At 50.3% G+C, this 26,675-nt stretch overlaps 10 protein-coding genes across 10 annotated transcripts; 4 read left to right on the top strand and 6 right to left on the bottom strand.

The window, feature by feature from the left end:
* Nucleotides 1-7,997: 7,997 nt before the first annotated feature.
* Nucleotides 7,998-9,308, bottom strand: BCR37DRAFT_393188 (uncharacterized protein; the record flags this gene model as incomplete). The annotated part of the gene is made up of 1 exon (XM_040871264.1): nt 7,998-9,308. The coding sequence occupies one exon, from the start codon at nt 9,306-9,308 to the stop codon at nt 7,998-8,000; it is 1,311 nt and encodes a 436-aa protein (XP_040725293.1).
* A 667-nt stretch (nt 9,309-9,975) lies between these two features.
* On the top strand, nt 9,976-10,221 carry BCR37DRAFT_380112 (uncharacterized protein). Its single transcript, XM_040869424.1, has one exon. It carries the CDS (start codon nt 10,037-10,039, stop codon nt 10,190-10,192), a length of 156 nt encoding a protein of 51 aa, XP_040725292.1. The 5' UTR covers nt 9,976-10,036; the 3' UTR covers nt 10,193-10,221.
* A 1,015-nt stretch (nt 10,222-11,236) lies between these two features.
* On the bottom strand, nt 11,237-13,786 carry BCR37DRAFT_380110 (uncharacterized protein). Its single transcript, XM_040869423.1, has 3 exons — nt 13,742-13,786; nt 13,368-13,704; nt 11,237-13,328 (listed from the first exon to the last, which is right to left on the bottom strand). The coding sequence occupies exons 1-3, from the start codon at nt 13,759-13,761 to the stop codon at nt 11,319-11,321; spliced, it is 2,367 nt and encodes a 788-aa protein (XP_040725291.1). The 5' UTR covers nt 13,762-13,786; the 3' UTR covers nt 11,237-11,318.
* A 196-nt stretch (nt 13,787-13,982) lies between these two features.
* On the top strand, nt 13,983-16,503 carry BCR37DRAFT_393186 (AP-1 complex subunit gamma-1; the record flags this gene model as incomplete). The annotated part of the gene is made up of 2 exons (XM_040871263.1): nt 13,983-14,162; nt 14,203-16,503. 2 exons carry the CDS (start codon nt 13,983-13,985, stop codon nt 16,501-16,503), a joined length of 2,481 nt encoding a protein of 826 aa, XP_040725290.1.
* Nucleotides 16,504-16,629: 126 nt separating this feature from the next.
* On the bottom strand, nt 16,630-17,187 carry BCR37DRAFT_358389 (peptidase S24/S26A/S26B/S26C; the record flags this gene model as incomplete). The annotated part of the gene is made up of 2 exons (XM_040868210.1): nt 16,837-17,187; nt 16,630-16,797 (listed from the first exon to the last, which is right to left on the bottom strand). Coding segments are annotated over exons 1-2 (435 nt in total), but the record flags the coding sequence as incomplete, so codon positions are not given.
* Nucleotides 17,188-18,189: 1,002 nt separating this feature from the next.
* On the bottom strand, nt 18,190-18,894 carry BCR37DRAFT_341946 (N-terminal C2 in EEIG1 and EHBP1 proteins-domain-containing protein; the record flags this gene model as incomplete). The annotated part of the gene is made up of 1 exon (XM_040867412.1): nt 18,190-18,894. A coding segment is annotated over one exon (705 nt), but the record flags the coding sequence as incomplete, so codon positions are not given.
* A 657-nt stretch (nt 18,895-19,551) lies between these two features.
* BCR37DRAFT_341235 (mitochondrial distribution and morphology family 33) lies at nt 19,552-20,169 on the bottom strand (the record flags this gene model as incomplete). The annotated part of the gene is made up of 1 exon (XM_040867385.1): nt 19,552-20,169. A coding segment is annotated over one exon (618 nt), but the record flags the coding sequence as incomplete, so codon positions are not given.
* Nucleotides 20,170-20,599: 430 nt separating this feature from the next.
* On the top strand, nt 20,600-21,092 carry BCR37DRAFT_337425 (Mss4-like protein; the record flags this gene model as incomplete). Its single annotated transcript, XM_040867258.1, is given in 3 exon segments — nt 20,600-20,761; nt 20,778-20,876; nt 20,913-21,092. Coding segments are annotated over 3 exon segments (441 nt in total), but the record flags the coding sequence as incomplete, so codon positions are not given.
* A 35-nt stretch (nt 21,093-21,127) lies between these two features.
* Nucleotides 21,128-23,139, bottom strand: BCR37DRAFT_347826 (EXS family-domain-containing protein; the record flags this gene model as incomplete). Its single annotated transcript, XM_040867799.1, has 2 exons — nt 21,128-21,914; nt 21,956-23,139. 2 exons carry the CDS (start codon nt 23,137-23,139, stop codon nt 21,128-21,130), a joined length of 1,971 nt encoding a protein of 656 aa, XP_040725285.1.
* Nucleotides 23,140-24,965: 1,826 nt separating this feature from the next.
* On the top strand, nt 24,966-26,631 carry BCR37DRAFT_347809 (uncharacterized protein; the record flags this gene model as incomplete). The annotated part of the gene is made up of 4 exons (XM_040867795.1): nt 24,966-25,517; nt 25,555-26,223; nt 26,264-26,403; nt 26,445-26,631. The coding sequence occupies 4 exons, from the start codon at nt 24,966-24,968 to the stop codon at nt 26,629-26,631; spliced, it is 1,548 nt and encodes a 515-aa protein (XP_040725284.1).
* Nucleotides 26,632-26,675: the final 44 nt, after the last annotated feature.

Genomic DNA, 26,675 nt, shown 5'->3' with positions numbered 1-26,675 from the left:
AACCCCTAACCCTAACCCTAACCCTAACCCTAACCCTAACCCTAACCCTAACCCTAACCCTAACCCTAACCCTAACCCTAAAAAAAACCCTAAGAAGAAGCGGCTGTGGGTCGAATGAAGTCGCAAAAATGGGTGGGAGGATGTTGCAAGGGATACTAGACGCCATATACACTGCCATTTAACCATCCACGGCATCGCTTGACCATAGAAGAGACTGGTTGTGCGGTGAGGGCAGCAGTGCAGGGTGAACGCGCGGCCCATTTGATCAGAATCATCAGATGGACCTGTTCGAAAATCGGATCCCAAGGCCAAGGCAAGGCCAAAGGAACACTTCAACACAGCAGAATGATGGCCAGAGCAGAGCTAGAGATGGCTTGTGAATTCCTAGATGTAGTTTTGGAGGTACTTGATCGATCGTAGACTATGAAAATGACCGCCAACGGAGAATTTCAAGGTGAAAAGAGCATGAGAAGCAATCAGGTTTGGCTTCTAAGATATCCAGTGGCAGCACCATAAGGATTCTGGAGCAGATGTAAGTACATCAAAGATGCATCAGGATCTTAGCTATCGAATGGTACTCATTACATTCCATCAAATTTGAGTTGAGATGTAGTTACGGGCCTGAGCAAATGTGGACAGAATAGGCAGGGAGTGGGAGGGGTGTCATGTCATCTGAAAGGGGTTTTTGCCCACTATAAGGTATGGAATAGGCCGGGGTATTCTCGGGTCATAAGTATAGGTGATCACCAGAGCGACGGCAGTTTTGGCATCTCGACAAATTTGGACGACAATCTCTCTGGCCTCAGTTTGGCAGAAGGGGATCTCAGACTTAGTGACGGCGAGGAGGTGGAAGACTTGCAGCAGCTTCAGTTTGGCGGAGACGCAAATGGCAGTTCAGTCGACGACGTAAATTTATTGGAATCGCTTGACATCGACGACGACAATTTGGCACTCTCTCCAGTGCTCGGTGCAGTGGAGGACGGCCCACATGATCATTTCTCGGATGACGATATCAACTTGCTTTTGGCCAGGGCTCGTGACCTGGCTCAAGATGATGCACAAACTGATGTCAGTGCTTCTGCTTTGATGATTGCGGCATTGACTGACGCACACCCTCATCCAGTCGGCAAGGATCCAAAGGACATTGTGACGCCAAAGAATAGACGCCAAATGCTCAAAAGTGACGAGCGTGACCTCTGGATCGAGGCAGAGCAGCGAGAGATTGCAAACTTGCTGGAACGCGGCACTTGGGAACTCGTCGATACCGAGCCAGGCCAACCAGTAATCGGAAACATGTGGCGATACAAGCTCAAATTGAACCCAGATGGCTCGATCGACAAATTCAAGGCGCGCCTTGTCGCGCACGGGGACCAGCAAGAGGAGCATGTTGACTTCTCGGAGACCTTTGCTCCCGTTGCAAAGTTCACCACGATTCGCACCCTGCTAGTCATTGCTGTCAACAAGGGTTTGAAGGTGTGGCACATGGACGTTGTTGGCGCTTACTTAAATGGATACTTGTCAGAGAAGGTCTTCATGCACGAGCCAATTGGCTATGAAAGTGGAAATGGCGCTGTTTGCCGTCTCAAGCGCACGCTATATGGTCTCCGACAGTCTGGTCGCGAGTGGTATATTGTCATGTCGGAGTTCCTGTTGTCCTATGGATTCCTGCGATGCGAGCATGAGCAAGGCTTGTTTGTTCTCAGAGGTGGAGATATTCGGCTTGTCCTCTATGTCGACGATCTATTGATGATTGCTGAGAACGACAGCGCCCTGGCTGATTTCAAACAGGCATTGTCAACAAAGTGGGACATGACAGACCTTGGTATTGCCACACAATTTTGTGGCATGGAGCTATCCTACGCTTCTGATGGCAGTATCACCCTGAGTCAAGCACGTTACTGTCGGGAGATTTTGAAGCGCTTTGGACTCGAGTCTTGCAATGGTACACACACACCAATGATGAGCGGCCTATCGCTCTCTCAAGCAACATGTGATCCCACACCAGCCGAACGAGAAGAGATGGCAACCATGCCGTACATGGCCGTCATCGGGAGCTTGATGTACCTTATGACCGCAACACGACCAGACTTGGCACACTCCATGGGCGTCCTAAGTCGTTTCATGGCAAAGCCGAGTTATGAACATTGGCGGGCAGCGAAGCAACTCCTACGCTATGTGCAGCACACGAAGGATGTAGGTCTTGTCTTCAAGAAGGGCGACTTGGATGTGCACGTGTACTCAGACTCCGACTATGCCGGCGACCTTGACAACAGCAAGTCAACCAGTGGGTACATTGTCATGCTCGGCCCAAACTGCGTTTCTTGGAGCAGTCGGAAGCAGGAAGTCATTGCGCAGTCTACAACGGAGGCAGAGTACATTGGGCTGGCCAACGCGACAAAGGAGCTCGAATGGGTCAAGATCATCGTGCAACACCTACTGCACGACTTCAAAGCCACCGATGCGCGCTTGACATTTCACATCCATGGCGACAATCAGGGTGCTATCGCCTTGGCAAATGATGCTCGCTTCCACACCCGCACCAAGCACATACGGACGAAATATCACTTTGTGCGAGACTGTGTACGGCGTGCTCGCATGTCACTCGGATACGTTGCTACTGGAGACATGATTGCAGATCTGACAACCAAAGCACTAGGTCGGCAGAAATTGCAAAAGTTCATGGCAATGCTCGGCCTTCGTCGCAAGACTAGCTAGCCTCATGGACGACAATGAGCTAGGCGGAGTGTTGTGTTGAGAGACGTTGATTGTTTCAGGAGCTCATTGATGATGCGACGATCAGGGGCCCAAGCTGACACGCTGGCAGGTTGAGGACATAAGTAGAGCGGCTGCGCTGCCTTTAGTCTAGCAGAGGACTAGTAAACTCAAGATCAACACTGCGCCTAGCTTCCTGAGGTCTACATGGAGATCTATCGTCGATCCATGCCTGTGACCCCGAGCCTTCGCGACAGCAGCATTCGATATTTCACTGTCCCCATCGAGACTCGAACTTCGGATTGACTCATACACCTGTTGGACTGGGGACGACTTTCCCACTGCACCACAAAAGCTCTCGAGCGTTCGGATACAGGGTCAGTGCTCCATATACCATTGCACCTGCGCACAACACTTCACCTGATTCTATATCCCCTCTCGGATCATAGCTTTGCGTCTATCAACACTGCGCCTAGCTTCCTGAGGTCTACATGGAGATCTATCGTCGACCCATGCCTCTGACCCCGAGCCTTCGCGACAGCAGCATTCGATATTTCACTGTCCCCATCGAGACTCGAACTTCGGATTGACTCATACACCTGTTGGACTGGGGACGACTTTCCCACTGCACCACAAAAGCTCTCAAGCGTTCGGATACAGGGTCAGTGCTCCATATACCATTGCACCTGCGCACAACATTTCCTTGTCAAGAGGGTCACTACCGTGTGCCGACTGTATTCGATCTATGCCAGCTGGGCTTTTTAGGGTTAAGCTTATGTGTCGAAATACCGAGAATTCAGTCACGCCGGTAGTGCTAGCAAGTGCGACAGTCATATGAACACAGGATATGTACACACTGACAGGCTGTAGCCTGTAGCTACAACGGATCTTTCGCCTGGTTCCAGCGCCTCCTGCCTGGCCTATCGAGATGCTAGCTACGATAGCAGCAGTGAAGTGTTGCACCGGCTCTTGACAAGGAAATACTGACAGTAGGAATTCGAGGCTGCGATGGCACCGGCACCTGCAGTCATGTACCATATCTAACAACAAACTATGTCTCCAGTTCAGGGATCTCTTCAGGAACTCGAGGCTGCCATTGCAGTAATGCACCATTCTCTTGACAAGGAAATACTGAAAGTAAGGCCGTGAGGCTACAATGGCGCCGAGACCTACAGTAATGCACCAACCTCTTGACAAGGAAGTACTGACATCAAGACCTTCAAGCTGCAACAGCCCCGACGCGCCTGCAGTAATGCACCATCTCCTTGACAAGGCAACGCTGACGGTAGAAGAACCCGGTTTCAAGCGCTGATCTTGGCACCAGATAATTGTTGTAATCCGCAGCTGCATTGTGGACTCGAACCTGCCATGGCGCCAGCATTATTGTCAATTGCAGCTAGCCAGTATTACAACGATTATTTGGTGCCAACTCCAGTGCTTGACACCGTGGCTCTCCTACTGTCAGAACTTCCTTGTCAGAGGATGGTGCATTACTGAAATGGCAGCCTCGAGGTCCTGAAGACATTCCTGACGAGGAGACAACGTCTGCTGTTAGATCTGGTGCATCATTGCAGGTGTCGGCACCATCGCAGCGTCTAGTTTCTACTGTCAGTACTTCCTTGTCAGAGTTGTCAGAGGATGATGCATTACTGCGATGGCAGCCTCGAGTTCCTGAAAGGAGTCCTGAAGAGGAAACATAGTCTGCTGTTAGATATTGCTCCTCGTAAGCGGCAGAACAAGGCTTACTACAACGGCTGGGAGGTTGTAGGAAAATAAAGGGGGACGCAGGCATGCGTACAAGCAGACGGACAACCGAGCAAACAGGGATGCAGGCAGACGAAAGACCCACATACCCTCATGCACACTCGGCTGTCGCATTAGCGCATCACTATTCGGCTCTCCTGATTGTCGCCAGACTCACTCAAGCACCGGTGCGCTGCTCGAGCAATGCAAGCGACGATTGAGAGACCTTGAAGAACGCAAAGCGCCCTGGCATCTGACCGAGTTCCGCTCCGAACGAGTCTGTGCAACTCACCGCGTCGAAGCAGCACCCGAGACCGCTTGCTTGCACGCATCTGCCCGCTTACCCTTAGTATCGTTGGCGAGCTTCGACCAGTCTACCCAACGTCAACTTCTTTCAAAGATCGAGCCAACATACGACGACATCGTGATCTTTGCAGCATTACAAACAGCCGGACGAGCCCGTGCAAGAATCTTCTCTTCAGAACAGTTGCCTGGCTAATGGAGAAAATTGTCTTCAGTAGCAGAGGTGAAGCGTTGCACTTCACAGGATCACGGCCGCTGAATCAGTCCAATGCACAGCCTGGGTGCGCAGAGTACGATTCAATGCTAGCAGCGGCCTCATAATCAAATCAATCAATTTGCTAAGGCTGTTAATCATGCTAATCATGTCTTGTTCAGCATTGCTTAGGTTCTACAGCAAGGCTTGTTCACTTGACCAGGCGGAGTGCTTCGGTTGGTCGTTTATGTTGATGACTTGCTCATTGTCGCGCGTGACATACATTCACTTGAACGTTTCAAGGCTGCCATCAAGCAAAAATGGGCCATGTCAGACCTATGGCCGACTGCAAAGGCACAGCACTTCCGATGGACCCGAGCGCGAAGTTCTCGTCTCAGCACAGGGACACCAAGCCTACGCCAAAGCAGGCATCGGAGATGGCCATGATCCCTTACCAAGAGGTTCTGGCCTGCCTCATGTACGTCATGATTACGATCCGCCCAGACCTCGCATTCCCACTCGGCATCCTTTGCAAGTATATGTCGCATCCGAACCACGACCACTGGAAGGCAATCATCTTGCCACGCTCGCAGAGTGGGAGTATTGGAGGCGATGCTACTCGCGGTCAAGATCTCATGACGTGATCGGCAGTGGCAAGTTGCATGTCTATGGATGACCATCATGAAACAACATGGAAAGCAAGAGAAAGAAACGGGACAACAGATGTTCTGTTGGCTTCCATGAACACAATGAGTGCTTCAGTAGCTTCCATGAGCGCAAGTATATGAAGGCGGCAAGGTCTCATAGTAACATAGCAAAAGCTAGCTGGGATGGCCCTCCCTTTGGGGGCCATCACATTCTATACACTTTATTTTCAATTTGCTTGCTGATACGAATTGACATCTCTATGAGCGTCATGAATTGCTGCTCCTCAGCATGACAGGGCTTAATGAGTTAGGCCATAGCTGTCATAGCAAGGAAATCTTAGCCTACAATTGGAGAGCCATTGCTGTTGTTGCAAAGAGAAGCTGTAGCATTCAACCCACTGGACCTACTTTAAGGAATTTCTTGCAGCTGAGAGCAGGAGTGGCACATATCTAAGTCATGTCAAAAATGCCATCGCTCATTTTGCAAAGCGAAGCTCAAGGCAGCACTTACTTTGACCGGTTGTTATGACACTGTCAAAGAACTGTACCCGTCTCACCAAAGAGAGTTGCAAGGTGCGCCTGTTTGAAATGACCGAATCGGCTTTATCAAAGAGCTATCGCTGTTCTTGGCAAGAGAAGAGGTGACCTTGAGAGAAATCTTGATCGTTCACAATGCTTCTGCCGAGGAATCATCCATAGTCTAGCAAAGAGAGTGTGTGTGTCGAAGTGTCGTCGCCGCTTTTGCAGAGAAGCTCCATAACCTACAATCAGCTCGAACAGAATCGTCTCGAACAGCCGAAGTCGCAGTGGCATCTGCCCGTTCAAAGAGCTGCAGAAGTCTTCAACACAGCCCTGCAAAACTGCTCAATCGCTGCTAAGTCGCAATGGCATCTGCCCATTCAAAGCGCTGCAGAAGTCTTCAACACAGCCCTGCCAAAGTGCACAATCGCTGCTTTGTCGAAAAGAAGTCGTGGTGTGCAATCAACTTGATCAATTACAGTCGCATCTGACCTCAGAGAGCAACAATAACACGTGAGCCAGCTCTGTCAATGTGCAAATTGCTATTTTGGCGGAGGGACTTTATAGCCTGCAATCAGCTCGATGAACCGCAGTGGCATATTTTCATCAGAAAGCGACGATATAGTCCATAGCTTGGCTCAGTAGAAAAGTTCACCATTTCCTTGCAAAGAGACTTTACAGCTTGCAATCAACTTGATGGGCCGCAGTGGCGTCTATTCATCAAAGAGAATCAGCAGTCCATGGCCTAGCTCAATTGGAGTCCATCTCTGCCCAGGTGAAGAGGCTTGATATAGCCTACAATCGGCTTGAAGAACCACAGTGACATCTATCCAGCAGAAAGCAACAGTGTTTCATAGTCCAGGTCAGTCGGGATGGACCGCTACTCTTGCAAAGAGGTGTAGCTTGCAATGGGACCCAAAACCAGCACTCATATAGATTGGCTGTATTGTCACTTGCCACAGCAAAGAGCAGGATCAGCGCTGTTATAGCAACGTGAAGCTGCAGCCGACAATCATTTTGACTGCACCCCACGCGACAAGTGCAGCATAGCAATGAACTGCAGCTCAAACAGACTGGCAGTAGCCGAGCAATGAGTGAAAGCAGGCAGAAAGCGTTGTCATAGCGTCATTGCTGATGTAGCAAGGAGAAGCTGTAGGAAAGTGAAGCTGCAGTCTGCAATCACCCTGACATTATTGGTTCGTTGTGAGAGCGATCGCATTTTCAGCAGATCAATTTGATTGACAGCAATCCTCTCGCAACATTCGACAGCAGCCTGCAGCTTTGATGATTTGGCATTTGCATTAGCATCTGCAGTTAAGGGAGCGGTATCTGAAACGGTCCGCCCTTGAGATTGGCAAGGGTCTAGCCGCTTCCTTGGCACGTCGCGTGGATTTCTAGCAGCCGCAGCACCTTGGAAGGCTTGGATTCTATCGTCTGTGCGAGTTCCTGCGTGCGTAATAACAGCCATGTCCATCACGCAGTCCAGACTAAATTCCTGCTGCTCACTGCCTTGGCCCCTGCTTGTTGTTTAGTTCTACAATTTTATCTGAAGGAACGAACGAACAAGCACTGGAGTGAAAAACCAAATGAATTACTAGATAAGAGAGTGCAGATGGCCTGTTATATAGTGTCTGCGTCGGCTCATCCCGAGAGGGTCTCACGCCTTGCTCACTGCCAGTTTGACTACGCATTACCTCACAATGGCTCGTAGTTGTTCATCTACCCATGAATTATGTCGCTACCTGTCGAATGCTAGCTAATCTGCTGCTCACGGAGGCGTCTAGTAGCACCGAGTTCCATCAGTTCAAAGACATACTAGATACCAACAGGGGACACATACAGGAACCGTTGTGAATAGACACACCTTGCCAGGTCGGACATCAGTCGTCGTCGATGACCTCGAAGCCAAGAAGCTCTGCTGCTTCGGTGATGGGCTGGAAGAACGTGATGTCGCACTCCCTGGTGCCGAAGTCCGAGGGAATGGCCATTCGGGTGCCTCCCACCACGATCCCAATCGCCGCATTGTCATACAGCTCCTTCCCCTGGCGGACGACAACTGCACCACTATCACCTTTGGCGGTGAAGTCCGAGTGTTCATTCCAAGCTGACCAGGAGAAGAAGGGCTTCGACTTGACACCAGTGTGCAGTGTCATCGACGAGACAAACCTGTACTCGTTCTTGTTCGCCTTGGTCTTGCCAGACGTTCGGCCGATCATCGTCAATACGTCGTTCCGGTGGACGTCTGCAGGACTTACGAACTTGGTGATGTTGTCTGCCCTTGTCTTCTGGAAACGACGCAATTCGATTGAGTCAGGTCTGTCGATCGTGAACAAAGCGCAGTCAGAGTAGACGGGATTGTCCTCGCTCGGCACTTGGAAGTCCTTGGCGATGACACGACCGAAAGTGCTCCGATTCAGAAGCTTAGAGAGGTCTTCCTTCAGAGTATCCAAGACTTGCTGCTCCTCTCGAGAGTCACGCCCACGACTGTTCTTCTGTCTCACCACTGTCTGGAGATGTAGGATGACAGGCTCTAGGTGGTTGATCAGCGGTAGGGCATCAGCTTCAGCCGGGCAGAGGACCTCGTCATTCGATGAAACCACATGATACGCAGTCAAGCCGCAGATCGCTTTTGAGCTCTTGTGACGGACAAACATGCCCAGTGTGCCAGCATGATCCGATCCGAGGCTCCCGAGGCTTGCACCGGCAGCTTTGTCGGCGGTGCGCCGAACCAAATCTAGATCAATAGCAGCATCACGCGTCTCCGTCCTAGCTTGCACAATCAACACTGGCAGACCACCGTATGTTGTAGACAGATGTTGACGCACGCCTTCGGGCTCTGATACGCCTACCAGTATCGTTGGGTGGCTCTTATATTGCACGATCGACATGGCAAAAGTCGTGCCCGGACACCGTTCTTGCAAAGTGGGAAGGATGATTTCGACGATCGCTGCTTCTGCCTCGTTGTAGTCAGAGTGGCAGGCAATGGGAGCCAATAGCTGGCGGTGACGAGGATGCATGAGACTCAGTTTCACGTCGTGCATGGGACCACTCGGCGCACTAGGCTTGGCGATGCGCGTGTATGGTGTGTCTTTGAACGCAGCCGGTGCAGTCGCTGGACGTCCAGTAGGTCGTGTTGCTGCTTGAGCTGACCAGAACGCATACGCCGTGCGAGGTCTCGAGACAACAGGCATCTTGGAAGATATAGATCTGGACGACGTAGCTCGATGTAGGGACAAGAAGTACTTTTGGACAAGTTGGCGGAGAGTGACGAGCGTGGACGATAGGATGTAGAGGCCGGGAATGCTTTTGGGGCAATGCAGGAGTGCGATGAGTCTGAATGATTCTGCAAGCTTGACAAGTTTTAGAGGCAGAGATGGGTCTTTTCGGAACACCAGAAGGCTGTTATCTCTAGGTCCAGATTTGGTAGCTATAGCTCGTCTGTGCACTGGTGGATTAACCGGTTTCCTTGTCAAGAGGGTCACTACCGTGTGCCGACTGTATTCGATCTATGCCAGCTGGGCTTTTTAGGGTTAAGCTTATGTGTCGAAATACCGAGAATTCAGTCACGCCGGTAGTGCTAGCAAGTGCGACAGTCATATGAACACAGGATATGTACACACTGACAGGCTGTAGCCTGTAGCTACAACGGATCTTTCGCCTGGTTCCAGCGCCTCCTGCCTGGCCTATCGAGATGCTAGCTACGATAGCAGCAGTGAAGTGTTGCACCGGCTCTTGACAAGGAAATACTGACAGTAGGAATTCGAGGCTGCGATGGCACCGGCACCTGCAGTCATGTACCATATCTAACAACAGACTATGTCTCCAGTTCAGGGATCTCTTCAGGAACTCGAGGCTGCCATTGCAGTAATGCACCATTCTCTTGACAAGGAAATACTGAAAGTAAGGCCGTGAGGCTACAATGGCGCCGAGACCTACAGTAATGCACCAACCTCTTGACAAGGAAGTACTGACATCAAGACCTTCAAGCTGCAACAGCCCCGACGCGCCTGCAGTAATGCACCATCTCCTTGACAAGGCAACGCTGACGGTAGAAGAACCCGGTTTCAAGCGCTGATCTTGGCACCAGATAATTGTTGTAATCCGCAGCTGCATGGTGGACTCGAACCTGCCATGGCGCCAGCATTATTGTCAATTGCAGCTAGCCAGTATTACAACGATTATTTGGTGCCAACTCCAGTGCTTGACACCGTGGCTCTCCTACTGTCAGAACTTCCTTGTCAGAGGATGGTGCATTACTGAAATGGCAGCCTCGAGGTCCTGAAGACATTCCTGACGAGGAGACAACGTCTGCTGTTAGATCTGGTGCATCATTGCAGGTGTCGGCACCATCGCAGCGTCTAGTTTCTACTGTCAGTACTTCCTTGTCAGAGTTGTCAGAGGATGATGCATTACTGCGATGGCAGCCTCGAGTTCCTGAAAGGATTCCTGAAGAGGAAACATAGTCTGCTGTTAGATATTGCTCCTCGTAAGCGGCAGAACAAGGCTTACTACAACGGCTGGGAGGTTGTAGGAAAATAAAGGGGGACGCAGGCATGCGTACAAGCAGACGGACAACCGAGCAAACAGGGATGCAGGCAGACGAAAGACCCACATACCCTCATGCACACTCGGCTGTCGCATTAGCGCATCACTATTCGGCTCTCCTGATTGTCGCCAGACTCACTCAAGCACCGGTGCGCTGCTCGAGCAATGCAAGCGACGATTGAGAGACCTTGAAGAACGCAAAGCGCCCTGGCATCTGACCGGGTTCCGCTCCGAACGAGTCTGTGCAACTCAACGCGTCGAAGCAGCACCCGAGACCGCTTGCTTGCACGCATCTGCCCGCTTACCCTTAGTATCGTTGGCGAGCTTCGACCAGTCTACCCAACGTCAACTTCTTTCAAAGATTGAGCCAACATACGACGACATCGTGATCTTTGCAGCATTACAAACAGCCGGACGAGCCCGTGCAAGAATCTTCTCTTCAAAACAGTTGCCTGGCCAATGGAGAAAATTGTCTTCAATAGCAGAGGTGAAGCGTTGCACCTCACAGGATTCTGGCCGCTAAATCAGCTCGATGCACAGACTGGATGCGCAGAATGCGGTTCAATGCTAGCAGCAGTCTCATAATCAAATCAATTAATTTGCTAAGGCTGTTATGCTAATTTTTGTCTCGTTCATGCTGAATAAGGCAGCCCGACTCAATGATCACTCGTCAGGGTCTCCAGCTCTATCCCATCAAGAAGGTCGCTCATATCATTGCTAGCTTTGCGGAGCGGCGTGTGAGCCTTGGGTGAGACTGTCGTTGAGAGGGCAAGTTTCAGTTTATTGACCCGTCCGGCGTGCTCTTCCTTGTCTTCCGCAAATGATGAAGGCTCGATAGATCCTTTGCTAGTGTTTTTGGTCGACAAGATCGCTGAGCTCTGTGATTCTTTCGCATGCAGAGGTAGCTGTAGTGATGAATCATTTGCCTGGGTATCCCATTCTTCACCAGTATCGTGCCCACAATCGTCAAGGCGGGCACTTTGAAGTAGGCTCTGCATGATGATCTGCGAGGCGGGAAGTGTGATTTGCGCGTGAGTTGATTGAGATACAAGAGGCTTTGCGTCGGCTTGTATCAAATCGGTAACGCTTTGACGTGTCTGGTCGCGTGCAGCAAAGACAGTCGTGAATAAAGAGGTGGCAGCTTGCAGATCTAGCAGCGATCTAGCACTGGTCAAATCATGGTGGTCTGCTGCAGCTCCTAGGATAAGAGTGACCAACGCGGAAGCCAGCGGTTCCTGAATAGTGCCGTGCGTAACAATGTGATAAAACATTGGGACAAAGCCAGCAAAGTGCTTCAATTCGAGAACGACAGCGAAGGTTTTAGCCAGCACGAACCATGCAAGCAAGCCATTCGCGTCCTCGCAGCTGCATGCGGCGCATCGAGACATCGCCACCTGAAATTTCTTGAGCAATAGTTCCGTGTATTGGAGTTCGTCTGTTGAGGAAGGGACCTGAAGATAATCTGAATGCAAATACTGCAGAAGGACATCGACAAATTCCACCCTCAGAGCACGCTCCTTGTGTTCAAGCAGATGTAATGAACCGATCCAATGATTTATGGAGATGCGCTGGTGCGTTTCACCCGGTACGGTGAACGGAAGGGCAGCCTTCATTAGATAGGACAAGACTTCCAATTGAAGGAAATCGTAGAGTGTCTGGCCCGTATTGTTTTCTGTCGCGGGTGAGCTCAAACTCCCGAGAACTGACTGGCAAAGATCAGAGAGCTGCCCTTCATAGTAAGAATGTGATGAAACTGAGCCAGCCGTTCGGACGAAACGAAGTAGAAAGTCTGCCTTCTCATTGCTAGCTCGGCCAGCTCCCTCCTCCCTGACCAGTCTAATACTGTGCACGACACTGAGAGCGGTCGCAGAATCTGTCATTTGCGCCAGCGTACGCGCAAACGTCATGAGGGTCTCTAAGACGTCCACAGTCGAGAGGCCGATCAGACTCACCTTTGACGTCAGTAGCCCTTGTATCCAATACAATAATGAGCTTTGCTTTGCGTCTGGCCAGGATTCGGTTGCCATACTCACCAACTCCCTCAAGCATATGCCAAGAATGTGAAAGCGAAGGTTGATCGGAGCCCAGGCTGTAGCAAATTGTATAATAGTACTAGCCCAGCCGCTATCATTCATCTGATGTGCTTGAAAGAATGATAGGATCTCGATAGACGCGGCACGAATCTGTGTTGCATCATTCGTATCGAACAGAATTCGTAGTGTTTGGAGAGCAGAAACCTGTACTTTCCATTCCGCTGACTCGCATCCGGATTCTGCTTGAACCATTTGTGGGCTAGTAACAGTGGGTCTTGATGCCGTCGCAGACATTGAAGACAGGCGCCGCTCATGTTTGGCAAGATCAACAGACCTACGTTGAAAGCTCGCACGCAGACCATAAAGGGCATCTTCCGTGGTAGTGTACAAAATCTCGAGAGAAGAGCGGATGAGAGTTGCAATCTGTATTTGCGCATTTGGGGCCGCGACACCTTTGCTCTTACACGCAGCTTGTAGAGCTTCGACGCAAACTTTAGTAGCCTTCCAATCTTGTTCAGAACGATACTGAATAGCCATACTCGCAAGAGACGATAGCAGTTCGTTATATTGTTGCGCAAAGACTTCATCTGTTGCTAGCAGAGACTCATTCAAATACTTCGCCAGGCTGCTGAACTGCTGGTTAGTCGTTTCTTCAGAGGCGCACACACTTACACACGATGCAACATGATCAAGCATGGCAGTATCTTTGCTTGCCAATGTGACTGCAGAGTTGAGCACTTGAATGACATCTCTGGCGAAGAGATTTAGATTATTGTGACACTTCTCAATGAGTGCGGCGCAAATGTCGAGCGACACAATGATCTCCGTCTGTCTGTTCCAATACACGTCCTTCACAACTTTCTGGCGGATGTATAGACCGACTTTAATGAGCTTCTTGGGCCTGCTAGATGCGTAGTAGGCGAGATATTGCAGTTCACTGGAATTGGGATGAGCTGCAGCAGTCTTGCTTTTCGGGTAGCACGCGAGCGTGAGCTTGACATGCTTCGATCTGTATGTCAATATGGCTCTGCATGTGTGTTTCTTACTGGGGAATGCAGTAAACCATGGCGGGCAGGGCGCCTATGTGTGGCCTTGTGATCATGACGCGCTCCAGTAGGACAAATTGTTGACATCGTGGCACGAAAGAGCGTGCGACCGTGCAGCGCGTCCACCAACACAGTGAACACCATCTACGGAGTTTCTTTCGGCATACAGCGCGGGGCCACAAAGAAGCAGCAGAGTCGCGAGCCTTTGCGACGTGCTTTCAGATTCGGCGGTCTCAGCTCAATGTCGTCACTCAAGGTCTTCATAAAGACTTTACGCGCTACCAAGACTGCAAGCGACGAGCGGGCTGTGATACAAAAGGAAAGCGCTGCGATTCGAAGTGGTTTTCGTGAAAGGCCCAACGATCACAATGCCAGGCGAAATAACGTTGCAAAGCTGCTCTACCTGTTTACTCTTGGCGTGGTATGTCGATTCAAGTACTTGCTACGGGACTAACCGTCAGCCAACTCATTTCGGTCAAATTGAATGTGTCAAGCTTCTCGCAAGTGCCAAGTTCACCGACAAACGTCTCGGGTATCTTGGGACCATGTTACTTTTGGACGAAGCCCAAGAGGTCCTGACTCTAGTGACAAATTCTCTCCAGCACGATTTGCAACACTCAAATCAATACATCGTCGGGCTCGCGTTATGCACCCTGGGCAACATCGCCGGACAAGAAATGTCTAGAGATCTCTGCAGCGATGTTAGCAAGCTCCTTGGATCCACCAATTCGTATATACGAAAGAAGGCTGCATTATGTGCGATGCGTGTCATTCGCAAAGTGCCCGAATTGGAGGAGAATTTCCTGGACAGAGCCAAGGTTCTACTGGCTGACAGACACCACGGCGTTCTGCTTTGTGGATTGACGCTTGCGACCGATATGTGCATCGAAAATCCAGAACTGGTGCCTGATTTTGTTCCAACTTTGGCGCCTCTAACGAAAGTACTCAGGTCGTTGGTCACTTCAGGTTTTGCTCCCGAGCATGATGTGACTGGAGTTGCTGATCCATTCCTCCAAGTCAAACTCATCCGCTTCTTTGGAGTACTAGGCAAAGGCAATGCAGACGTGTCTGAGCAGCTCAACGACATTCTCGCCCAAGTGGCCTCAAATACAGAGTCGCAAAAGAATGTCGGCAATTCAATTCTCTATGAGACTGTCTTGACGATTCTTGACATTGAGGCAGACACGGGTCTCAGGGTTCTTGGTGTCAATATCCTCGGCAAGTTTTTGGCAAACAAGGACAACAATATCCGTTATGTCGCCCTAAATACCCTCAACAAAGTCATTGATATTGAGCCAAACGCAGTGCAACGACATCGCGCAACAATTCTGGAATGTCTGCGCGACCCAGACATTTCAATTCGCCGTCGTGCGCTTGACTTATCATTTGCCCTCGTGAACGAAGGAAATGTGCGCATCCTCATTCGAGAGCTGCTGGCTTTCCTGGAGGTCGCAAACAACGAGTTCAAGCTGAGTATGACGACGCAGATATGTATTTGTGCCGACAAATATGCTCCCAACAAACGCTGGCACATAGACACCATGCTGCGCGTTCTGAAGCTCGCAGGGAACTTTGTGCGCGAGGAGATCTTGTCTAGCATCGTTCGGTTGATTGCTACGGCCACAGAATTGCACGCCTATGTGAGTCGAAAGCTTTACATTGCCTTGAGACAAGACATCACGCAAGAGGCTTTGACGCTCGCTGGCGCATGGACCATCGGAGAATTTGGCGATTTACTCATGAATGGCGGGCAACTCGAAGAGGATGAAGACAAACCCAGTGTTCCCATGGCCGCTCGGGACGTGGTCACTTTACTCGACTCCATCTTGCAAAGCACTTACGCGACGCCACTCGTCTGCGAGTATATTCTGACAGCATTGATCAAATTGACAACTCGGTTTAGCAACTCCACAGGGGTGGAGTACATCCAAATTATTTTGCGTCGCTATCGCTCAAGTGCTGATGTGGAAATTCAGCAGCGCGCTCTTGAATATGACCATATGTTTGAGCATGCCCAATTGCGGAAAGGCGTCCTGGAACGCATGCCGATCCCCGAAGTCAAGGAAGAGAATCGAGTTTTGGGCCCAACAGCCAAATCTTCAAAGAGGAGGAAGAAGGTTGTGGAGGCCGAGAATTTGCTTGACTTGCTTGGCGATAATGCACAGGCCAATGTTCCTGCACCACAGCAGCCCGCCAATGTCGACCTCTTACAGGACCTGTTCAATGATGGAACGCCATCTCAACCCACTATGGCGACCCCCCAACCAAACTCTGCTTCTGCAGATATGCTTGATCTCCTATCCGAAGGCCAGGAATCGATTGCATCCAAAACAACCGTTAACTCGCTCCTCGATGGCGTGAGCTTGTCAAACATGACTCTTGATCAGCAATCTACTCGACCTACCTCAATTGGCGCATATGCCCCTATTGTGGCGCTTTCAAAGCACGATCTGGAGCTGACATTCGAGCCAAGCCGAGATAAAAACTCGTCCGATACGGTCCGCTTACTTGCACGCTTCAGCAACCACGGTGAAGACATCACACAACTAGCGTTGCAAGCGGCCGTGCCTCGGTCTATGAAGCTGCAGATACAGGCGCTGAGCTCTACCTCGCTACAACATGGTGAGACAGCGATTCAAGTTCTGCGGGTTACGGCAACGCCGGGAGTGAGAATCAAGTTGAGGCTGAAGCTATCGTTCAGTCGCGGTGCCCAAAACATCACCGAGCAAGCTGATTTTAGCAACCTCCCGGCGACGCTTTGAAGTCTGACACACTGAAAATATAAACTAAGGGAGTCGATCCACTCTGCCGACTGCAACAGCAGATCTGTGCACTGGGCCCATCTGGCTATCAAACCAGCCCACTCGAGGCAGAAGGCCATCGAGGCCAATAGTGCCCAGCGCTCTACCACGAACGAGCGCAAGAGGAACAGGCCCATAGTGACGCGAGTCAACTGAATGAGATAAATTGTCACCGGCGATCCACATGTGACCCACAGGCACCTTGATGAATTCGCGTTTGCTTTCCGACGGATCCTTGAGCACAATGTCACCGGGCTCGCTGTTAGCAGTGTATCTCCTCTGGCATTGGCTTACCATGCCAATGACCCGCTTGAGTACGAAAATGTCGTCACCTCCAGGCTTGCTAGCCACCACCAGATCGCCAACCCTGAGATTGCGTCCAAGTCTGTAGCGCCATTTATCGACTATGCACCAGTCTCCAGCTGTATTGATTGTCGGCAGCATGCTGGGACCGAAAGTAGAGTGTATTTCTCCGCCATAATTGATGAGTAAGTGGAATGCGGTGAAGAGCTTCATTGTTCTAGATGTTGTTCGCCACAGTGGCGCCCAGGGAGCTGACATACATCGAAAGCACCAGCTGCAGCTTCACGCCTTCACCTGCGCTGGTCCTGGTCCTGGTCCTGGTGTTGTTCTATCAATGCAGTTCGTGCGATCTTGGCGCCAATTTACGCGCGGCGCGTAGCATCATGCATGCAAGGCGCGACAACAAACACGCCCAGGGGGACTCAGTGCTGAAGACGACCACACGCAGCCTGACACAAGTGCCTGGCATTTGTACGCGCTACGACCCTTGGACAACTCATTTGGCATCGCTTGCACGTCTAAAGATCATGGAAGACCGACGCATCCTCGGCACACTCCAAGTAAATGCTGCTCTGAAGCGAAATCACATCGACGACTTGCTGCACAACAATCAAGCAAGCAAGAAGCCAAAGTTGGCAAAAAGATCTCCAACAAGACAAGTCGTGGCGCAGACGGAAACTGGCTACGAGACAGATGCTACAGAAGTCGAGGAGGACGGCTTTACATCGCGCTCAGCCACGCCCTCGTTGATCCAAGAGCTTGCAGCGTCCGATCATCAATCGTCCGCAAGTCCGTCGCAAAGGAATGCGCGAGGAAAACACGCGACGATGCCTCGAGATATTGTTTTCCACGCTACTGCTCTCAAGTTGAGGTTGGGAATGGCAATGTTCAAGCTTCGCCGCAACAAAGCCGAAGTGAACTACCGCAGCGTGGTGTCGTCCAAGAATTTGTCTCGCCAAGTCAATGTCGGCGCACATGCAATACAGCCAGGGGCCATACGCACTAGGAATGTGTACGTTCATGGTCACAGTACCAAAGCAGCATGGTTGTTGAATACACGAGCGCCGTTGGTGTCGCAGCCCGTCGCGCCACGTCTGTTCAGCAACGACTGCAGTGCCCCATATCCAGCAAGAATATAGCTCAATAAAGCAGCTTTTCGTATGCTTGGCAGCTGGTTCATCAGTCTTGCGAATGCGTATTGATCTTCCAGCTAACCGATCGAAGCATCTCTTCTGCTTCGAACGCTGGGCGGCTCCATCTGCCATCAAGTCGACCGCCAGGTAGTGATTTCTCTTGACCAGATGACATGCCCTCGGGGACCACGCCTCCATTGACTGAACTTCCTTTCGCCCATCCATCGCCTCCATTGAATATGTCTTCAATAACATCAGCGGGATCCAGCTCTCCTGCTTGAGCTTGCCATCGTCGTCTCAGAGTGTTGCGGTGTATATCTTGACTCAAGAGCGCTTCTGCCTTTTCAGTGCTCAGGGAAGCAGGATTAAAGGCCACGTCTTCGTCACGTTGTGTAATATCCTTGCTTTCAGACAGAAGTCCGGTGATCCCACCAAAGACTTGCGCTTTTTTCAAGGCTGGTGTAGTGAAATCCGTATCGCCCGAGATTTGCACCATCCTGATACCAAGTCGTAAGGTCGAATTCACCTTGCTATCTTGCAAAAGATAGCGTCTTGAGACTTCTTGCTCGCTTGAGGCGTATTCAGCTAGATTGAGAATGAGGTTGCCAAGTGCATGGCGTTCCTTGCCTCCATACATTTCTTGATAGACCTGTAGCTCTAGAAGTGCGTCTTGCAGCAGACCTTTCTTGTCTACAATCATCTTGGCTTTCCAGCTTGACTCATAGCCCCATTCGACTTTGTGTTCTTTGATATTAGCGCGATCAGTTTTTCCCCGAGTCTCAGATCGCAAGGAGTCTTGCAAGTGCCAGCGAACATGAACAAGGCCGGACACCAACGGCACGTTTGTCAAATCTTGAATAGAAAGCAGTATACGAAAGCTAGGCTTCCTATTTTTCGGCACAAGCAAAGCGTCCATCAGAAGGACGTCCGTCAGCTTATGCGACAGAGGGTTCAAAGTGATTGAATCCGTTGAAGTTTGTTGAAGCTCCGTAAAATGAACCGGTTTCATGAGATGGGTTTTGTTTGGCATACAGCTACAGCCAAGCCTACAAAATCACAGTGCTTGCGCTACTCTGCTACTGAAAATCCTCCAAGGCTGATTGCGGAAGCACCTTGACGAGACTAGCGACGGCTTTCGAGAGGGTCTCGGGCGCAAAGGAAGCTTCCGATACCCTCATCATGATTTTCATTTTTCAGCAGCCATTAGACCAACAGCTATTCCCAGAGCCGCACTAGCTAGACAAGCGCTCGTAATGTCCTCCATCGGTATGCTGCTTGGGTGCGAGCTAAATGCAAATGCAACCGCGTTGCAAGTCTTTCGCCATATTTCCGGCGCAAGGGACTTGCCGTGAATTGTGAGCATCTGGAGCCAGTAGCGTGCTTTGGACACCAGCGCAACATACATGTCCGCATCCTGATCTCTACTGGTAGGAGCCATTGAGATCGAATGATCAAAGCCCTGGGCTGCGGAATCAGCATCAGTCAAAAATTCAGCTTCTTCGGCAGCCCTTTGGTTGAACATGGGATCATATTGCCCTTGCTGATCTGCGGCAGTCAAAAAGACTTCGGCTTCCGCAGGGGATTCTGAGTTTTGTGAAACCTCGCTTGATGGCAGGAGATTGGTCAATGTACGCTCTTCTTGCACAACTTGACGAAGCCTGTCTTCGAATCGGGCTACCAGACGTTGACGTTTCCATGGTTCCAAGGCTAGCTGCACAAAGACAAAGAGGATGATGTTGATCCCCATGAGGGCCCAAGTGCCCCAAGTAGACACACGACGGATCTTGTCAGACCAGATCTGTTCTTCGTGATATCTAGTCAGAATCATTGTCGACAGCTTGCTGCGCACCTTCTCAAGGTCCAATTCTGCTTGCTCAAGACTGGCTTTACACTCTTCCTCCTTCAAAGCATTTGAATGGTCGCTTCGAAATAGCGTCGTGAAACGCTCGAGATCGGACTGGATCCAGGTGCTCTTTCTCTGAAGCAACTCATTGACTTCGCGCTGGCTGTTTGATCTCAGCTTGATTGAGGCATCATACTGATCCTTGGCCTGGCTCACTCTTTCGATGGCCGTAAAGACGATAGATTCTTGCTCTTCTATACGACGCTTCTGGGCTTCGATGCTCGAGTAGCCTGTTGCATCATTCAGTCGCTGGCCGGCAGCTGCAAGAGATTCTTGAAGCCGCTTCATAGTCGTACTAGTTGAGAAAAGCGAGTCTGTCGCTTTGACATGCCCTACAGACTGCAACTGAGGCTCTGCAACAGATTTACCAGACGCAAAGTATCGAAGCGCGCCAGAGCAGCTAACTGATGGGTGTAGTCTTCTGGATGATTTTGTCAGAAGATTCGTGGGTAGAAGCCGCTTTAACATCAGTGACCACAGACAATGGCCAAGGTCAACAGTATACGCATCCGACTATGTTTTGAACGCTAACAGCGCGCGTATCGCGTATCATTTTGTGGCATGATTCGTTGTCTGTCGTCGCTTTTCACACGGTTTTGGTAACCCCGCTTCCTCCCAAGCTGGTTCATCAAATATCCGTCTTTTATATCAAGCCATCTTTTGTATCTATATAGTCCTTCTGTGGATCGAGACGCTCTGAAAAATGCCATTCACCGTGATTGAAGGCGGTTGCTTCTGCGGGCGCGTGCGCTATCGTGCAGAAAGCGTTCATATGCTGCTCTCTGCGTATTGCCACTGTACTAACTGCCAACGACTGACAGCTGGGACTGCCGTGCATTCTATCCATATCGAAGGAGATGGTAAATTTGACCTTCTTCGAGTCCTTAAATTGACAGCCAGCGTTGGCAATCGACGGCAAGATCCAAGAATTCCATCTATTCAGCAACACAAACAAATTCCGCAAGCGCTGCGTATTCTGCGGTACTCAATTTGCGGTAGGTCGTACCATTATCATATCTGCTGACAGGCAGAGCTGGAATGCGGACAAGAAAAAATGGAGCATTTGGGCCAGTACGGTCGACCGGGACAGCTCTGGCCAGATTCCTGAGTGGTTGCGAGCTCAACACCACATGTTCTATGGCACACGCAGATTCAGCGCCTTCGATGAGCTTCCCAAATGGATTGGCTACCCAGAGATATCAGAGAGAGTTGTCGAAAGTGTCAGCAAGTGAAAGCAGCAGATGATTCAAGTGTCATCTTCGTCTTCTGAATCAGACTGCATTGCAGACCTGATGCTCTTTGCGCGTGAAAAGTCCGTTGCGTGCGCCTCGGAGAGCTTGGGTGCCGGCTTCTTGGTCTCAGACGTGACCCTGGTCGCTGGATTTGTCGAGAGAATGACATTGTCAAGGGCGTAGGGCAAAGGCAACTCTCGTATTGCGCGATAGAGACGCACATTTGCGACGTGTTCATTTTCCACACGAAGCAAACTCCAACAGGCTCTTCGAAAGACTTCTGCCAAGGCGATATAGAAAGACAACCCGGCAGCATGTTGGATGTCATTTTGGAAGATGATGTAGAATATCCAAGAGCATCGAAACAAGGGATCGAGAAGCAGAAAGCTGTAGTAAAGCCACGTCAACCTGTATGCACGATGTTCGCGCAGCAAAGGGTGTTTGCCTTGGAATTGTAATAAGGAAGCATCATAGTTGATATCCCAGAAAGTTGTGTAGAGGGTGTTGCATGTCGCAAACGCCACATACAGCCACTTATATCGAGTACTGCCATGAATTCGCCACAAGGAGAGGAACATGTAAGTCAAGATAGTGAATAGGTACTTGAGAGCATTGATGAGATGCGGAAACCAATGGAGCGTGTCAGTGTAACGCCTGACGCATTGCAAAAATCGAAATATGCCCGGAAGTGTCGTGAAGAAGCCAAATAATGTTGATCGTGACGACCCGCATTGACGGGGATCGTTCCAACCATGCCGGTAAAGACACCAAAAGAGAGCGATATTACCGACAGAATAAGTGCTGCTTGTTAGCGGATCAGAAGGCACAACACAAGCCATTACAGAGAATTGAAAACATCGCCAAGGTAGACATCCTGAAATCTAACAAGAGCCAAGCCCGAAACGAGAAGACGCCCGTTGGCGACGATGAGCCAACGCCTACTAGACCAGTGAAGAAAAGGAAACGGAATCACCAATGTCGCAACAGCGGAGCAGAAGAAGACAAGAGGATACCAGGTTGTAAACTGCGGAAAGAATTCACTGAAACACATCCAAAAAAGGATGCTGAACTGCAAGAGCAGAACACCCGGGACCTCAAAGTATTGTGTCCAATTCAGATGATGGTTGTGCTGCCACTCGAAGATGAAAGGATAGCTGATCTGATTTCTTTGCCAAATGTAGCAAGCGCCTCCAAATAAAAGTGCCATGAGCAGCAAAAGAAAAAAGCCGGCCCATACTTGAAGAAGCACACTTTGGACCACTCCATCAGTAGTATTGACTGTATCGAAGCTGCGTACAAGACCTTCCAACAACAGAGGTATTGCTAATCCAAAATAAAGACCAATTCGCAACATTGTGAATCGATCGTCTTCCGTTCTCGCTTTTTGCCTGAGCGACACTGCCGCTGCCTTGCGGTCGCCTCCGCAATAGTATTTTGCATAGACGAGTTCACTCTGACGTTGCAGAGCATCAGTGGCGTCAGACTTCCCGATATGTGTCTCGTCGTTGAAAATTTTCATGTATACCACAGAAGCCTTGCCGTGGACAGTCTTGTCGAACTTCTTGAGAATCTTTCTCAGCGCCTGCTTGTTTAGGGAGCGATAGCTTTGCAGTAGTTCGAGGGAGTAGTAATACTCTTGGAAGGCGAGTTTGAGGCGACGTTTTGCCACACGATAAGTCAAAGTCATCTGTGTGAACGTGTCGTTGCGTTTGCCTGGCTTGACAGGGTGCTTCGACAGCCGTTCCTCGTCAGCCAATGTGAGCACCGATTTGAGATTTTCGTAAAGGCGCTCGAAGAAAGAGTCATGACGCCGTGTATACTCTCTGGCAGGAGGTTCCAAAGATCCGTTGGCTGCCCCATTGCGCAAGGCAGCCTGGCGTTCCTTCATCTCTTGGAGTTGATTCTTCAAAGTCGTCAGCCGCGTCTCAGCCTCGCGCTCGTGCTCGGTGTAGAAGTCATCAATCTTGTCAAGTTGTGCACCGACGAACTGATAAAATGTGAATTCCGCCTGAGTTGCGTGCTGCATCAGGCCCTTCGCCGACCGCTTACAAGTCGCGTCTGCTGCACGACGGCCACCAAATTCACCGCGTGGCGCAGCGCTCGAGCCTGAAGCTGAAGCTGATGTTGATGATTGCAAGCGATTTGTCGAGCCGATGCTGCCATAGTTCTCCGCCGGCACATCTTGTCGCAAGGTGCCATTCGGTACACCAGGCTGCGCACAACGTTTGATCAACTTCTTGCCAGCTTTGTAGTCAAAATATGCCTCTTTCCACTCAGGCACCGCGACTTCCTCGAGTTGCTTTGCAAACTTCATGGCCAGAAAGCGAACATCAGGCACTGCAGCTGATATACTGGTCTATTCGGCGAGGTTTTGACTTCCGGTTTGTTGTGTCCAAGCTTTTGCCTGGAGCCTTTTCGCACGCTTGAGAAGGCCCCACAATTGCTGGACTCTTCTCGTAGTACTTCAGATCAATGTGTTGGAATCGTTCTGTTCAGAAGACGGCAATCGTTCGTGCTATATACTGCTAAACCATACGCTGATCTCGCCTTCCACATGAATCCCTGCAAATCTTTCATTTAGCAGCAGTGCACAGGTCTCAGGGGCTGAGCGTACTTGGTCCAGCCAGTTTTGGACCGTACGACATTTAGCCAGGCAAGTCATGTAGATGGGGTGCAGAACGAGGCGGGCTAGTCTCAGGCGGAAGAAGCCGTGACTTCGACCGTATCGGACGCTACCGAGCAAGATGATGAAGAGATTATGCAAGGTTTTCGATAAAAGCACACGCGCGTGCTGAGGCAATCACCATGGCAGCCTTCTCTTGAGCGACACTTCTGAGCTTGCCTTGCTCTAGACACGCAGTTGTCTGAGCAACATAGAATCAGCGGTCAGCGTTTGGCCTTTGCCCAAAATGAGTGCATACATGTCGTCGGTAGGTAGGCTTACGCTTAGCGATCCTGCACAGCTAAGGATAAAGAATGGTGTCGTTACTGATTTGTGCGCATCGGCTAGCGCCTGCGCTACAGTACACCCGAACAGTAGGCACTTGATGTAAAAAGACCGAGTCTGGTTCCGTAAGCTCTCGCAACCTCCAATTTAATCCTTTGACTTGCCATTAGAGGTTGATAAATGATGAACCAGACTCAAAGTTTTGCAAAGCGCCGTTCAAGAAACTCTCCGCACAGTGACTCGTCATTGGATAATCTTGTTTAGTATAGCATCAAGTGAGGCGACCTTTTGCACCAGTATGCTTGAAACATGCGTCTCGGGAAAGGAATGAAAATTATCGCATTCTAAAAGCTTTTGTTGTCGCAAGCTAAGCCGAAGCGGTCCGTTGCGCTTCATCGATAAAATTAGCTGCTCAACAAAGCTCTATAGGGCTTCTCGTGAGGTTGTGTAGGCTTCATGGCCGGTCAACTGTCGACACTGGATACGCAGGGGCGGTGCGCATCACCCTGGCAAACGCAACTGGCTGAGCTTGTCAAGGTGGTCCGTGGGAGTAGTGTTTCCAGTCGTGGCATCCAACGCGCGCAAAAAAATCATGCGTACTGCGAGCTCCACCGCGTGACAATCCTGATACATATGTGTGCGCTTTGGTGAAGCTACCAGCACAAGTGCTCTCATAGCTATACCAGCTCTCAAGTTAAGAACGAGCACACTTTGCTTTATACAGCGCGGCCTAAAGCTGCCAAGTGTCGCGACGCCCGTCATTGATGGCCGCTACTGTAGTCCCAACTACGCCAGATGCGACGCGGAGCTCTTCTGCTGATGAATTGTCCAGCGCATCAGAAGATGAAGGTACAGTTGTTGTCTCTGCGCCTGCTGCCCGACTTGGGAGACAAGACGCAAGGACGATGTTGTCTCAGTCGCTTGCAGCCAATCTACCGGCTGAGCTCATTCTCGATATATTCATGAATCTACAATCGAACAAAGATCTTTATTCGACCTTGCTCACATGTCAGAGCTGGTGTGCGTGCAGCGTAGAGCTTCTATGGTACAAACCTTTCCTGTATCACACCCCAGCGCTCATCAAGTTGCTCAAAACTTTGCGCAAGAACGCGGCGACGTTCGACTATCCTCAGTTCCTGCGTCGCCTGAATCTCAGTTTCCTGCAGGACCATGTTGCAGATGCCATCATGCTCAACTTATCTTCGTGTCGCAAGTTGGAACGTCTGACACTGACTGGCTGCTCAAGGGTGTCTGACCGCGGCCTTTGCGATGTGATTTCACGCAATCCAGGTCTGATTGCTTTGGATGTTCATGGTCTCTTGGATATAACCGACTTGTCTATCCTTTGTCTTGCACGTCGAGCATCCAATTTGCAAGGCTTGAATCTCACCGGCTGTGTCAAGATCAGAGACGACGCGATTGTAACGATTGCGCGCAGCTGTCCGAATTTACGAAGGGTGCGTGACTCTCAAGTCTGTTGTATGCTGACTTTAGATCAAACTGAATGGTTGCGTTTTGATCACAAGCAAATCCGTCCACGAACTTGGCCAACATTGTCCGTTCCTCTTGGAGCTTGATGTAGATCATTGTCACCTCATCAACTCCGTGGCTATCAACGCGCTGATCAAAACTTGCACAGATCTCAGGGAACTGCGTATCAGTATGTGTACGATGATTGGCGATGAGTGCTTTGCCGATCTAGAACGAGACAAATACCAGAACCTTCGCGTACTTGACGTGGCGGGATGTGCTCGAATCACGGACGAAACCGTCTACCATATCGTCACTGCGGCGCCTAAATTGCGCTCACTGGTACTAGCAAAATGTCCCAATGTCACGGATCGTGGGGCAGTACAAATTGCACGTCTTGGCAAGCATATCCATTTTCTTCACCTTGGCCACTGCAGCAATCTCACTGATCGCACATTACAGTTTCTGGTTAAGTATTGCAGCCGATTGCGGTACATTGACCTCGCTTGTTGCGTTCAGCTTACTGACCACGCTGTGCTCGAGCTCAGTACGCTACCTCGATTGAAGCGGATTGGTCTCGTCAAGTGTTCTGCAATCACGGCGGAAGCCATTTTTGCGCTTGTGGGCCGCGGTCTCGTGCCGCAAACACTTGAACGGATTCATTTATCTTACTGCATCGATTTGACTTTACCAGTACGGAACAACCATCGTGCGGTTTATTGGCTAACCTTAGTGCATACATGCCTTGCTCAACGCCTGCCAAAATTTGACGCACTTGTCGCTCACTGGCGTCCCAGCATTCTTACGACACGATCTTCGAAAATTCTGTAGGGCTTCTCCGAAGGACTTTCAGCCTAATCAAGCTGCTGTATTGTGAGTGAGGACAGTTTGTGGCCAACAATGCTAATCATCAGTTGTGTTTTTTCGGGATCAGGGGTAACAAGGCTTCGCGACTATTTGAACAGTCTTCATGATGTGGGCATGCTGAGTTTCACACCAGTCGCCTTGGAAGCCCACCCAACAATCGAGCAAATGCTTCTAGACATGCCCATTGTCGACGATGAATCAAATACGGAAGGGCCTCAGGAAGACTTCATCTGAATGAGCAAGCTTGGATGCATTTTGTACCTGTATAATCCTCACGA

The sequence above is a fragment of the Protomyces lactucae-debilis genome, assembly GCF_002105105.1.
Source record: "Protomyces lactucae-debilis strain 12-1054 chromosome Unknown BCR37scaffold_10, whole genome shotgun sequence".
Classification (NCBI taxonomy): Eukaryota; Fungi; Ascomycota; class Taphrinomycetes; order Taphrinales; family Protomycetaceae; genus Protomyces; species Protomyces lactucae-debilis.
This window is presented reverse-complemented; position numbering and strand designations above follow the sequence as displayed.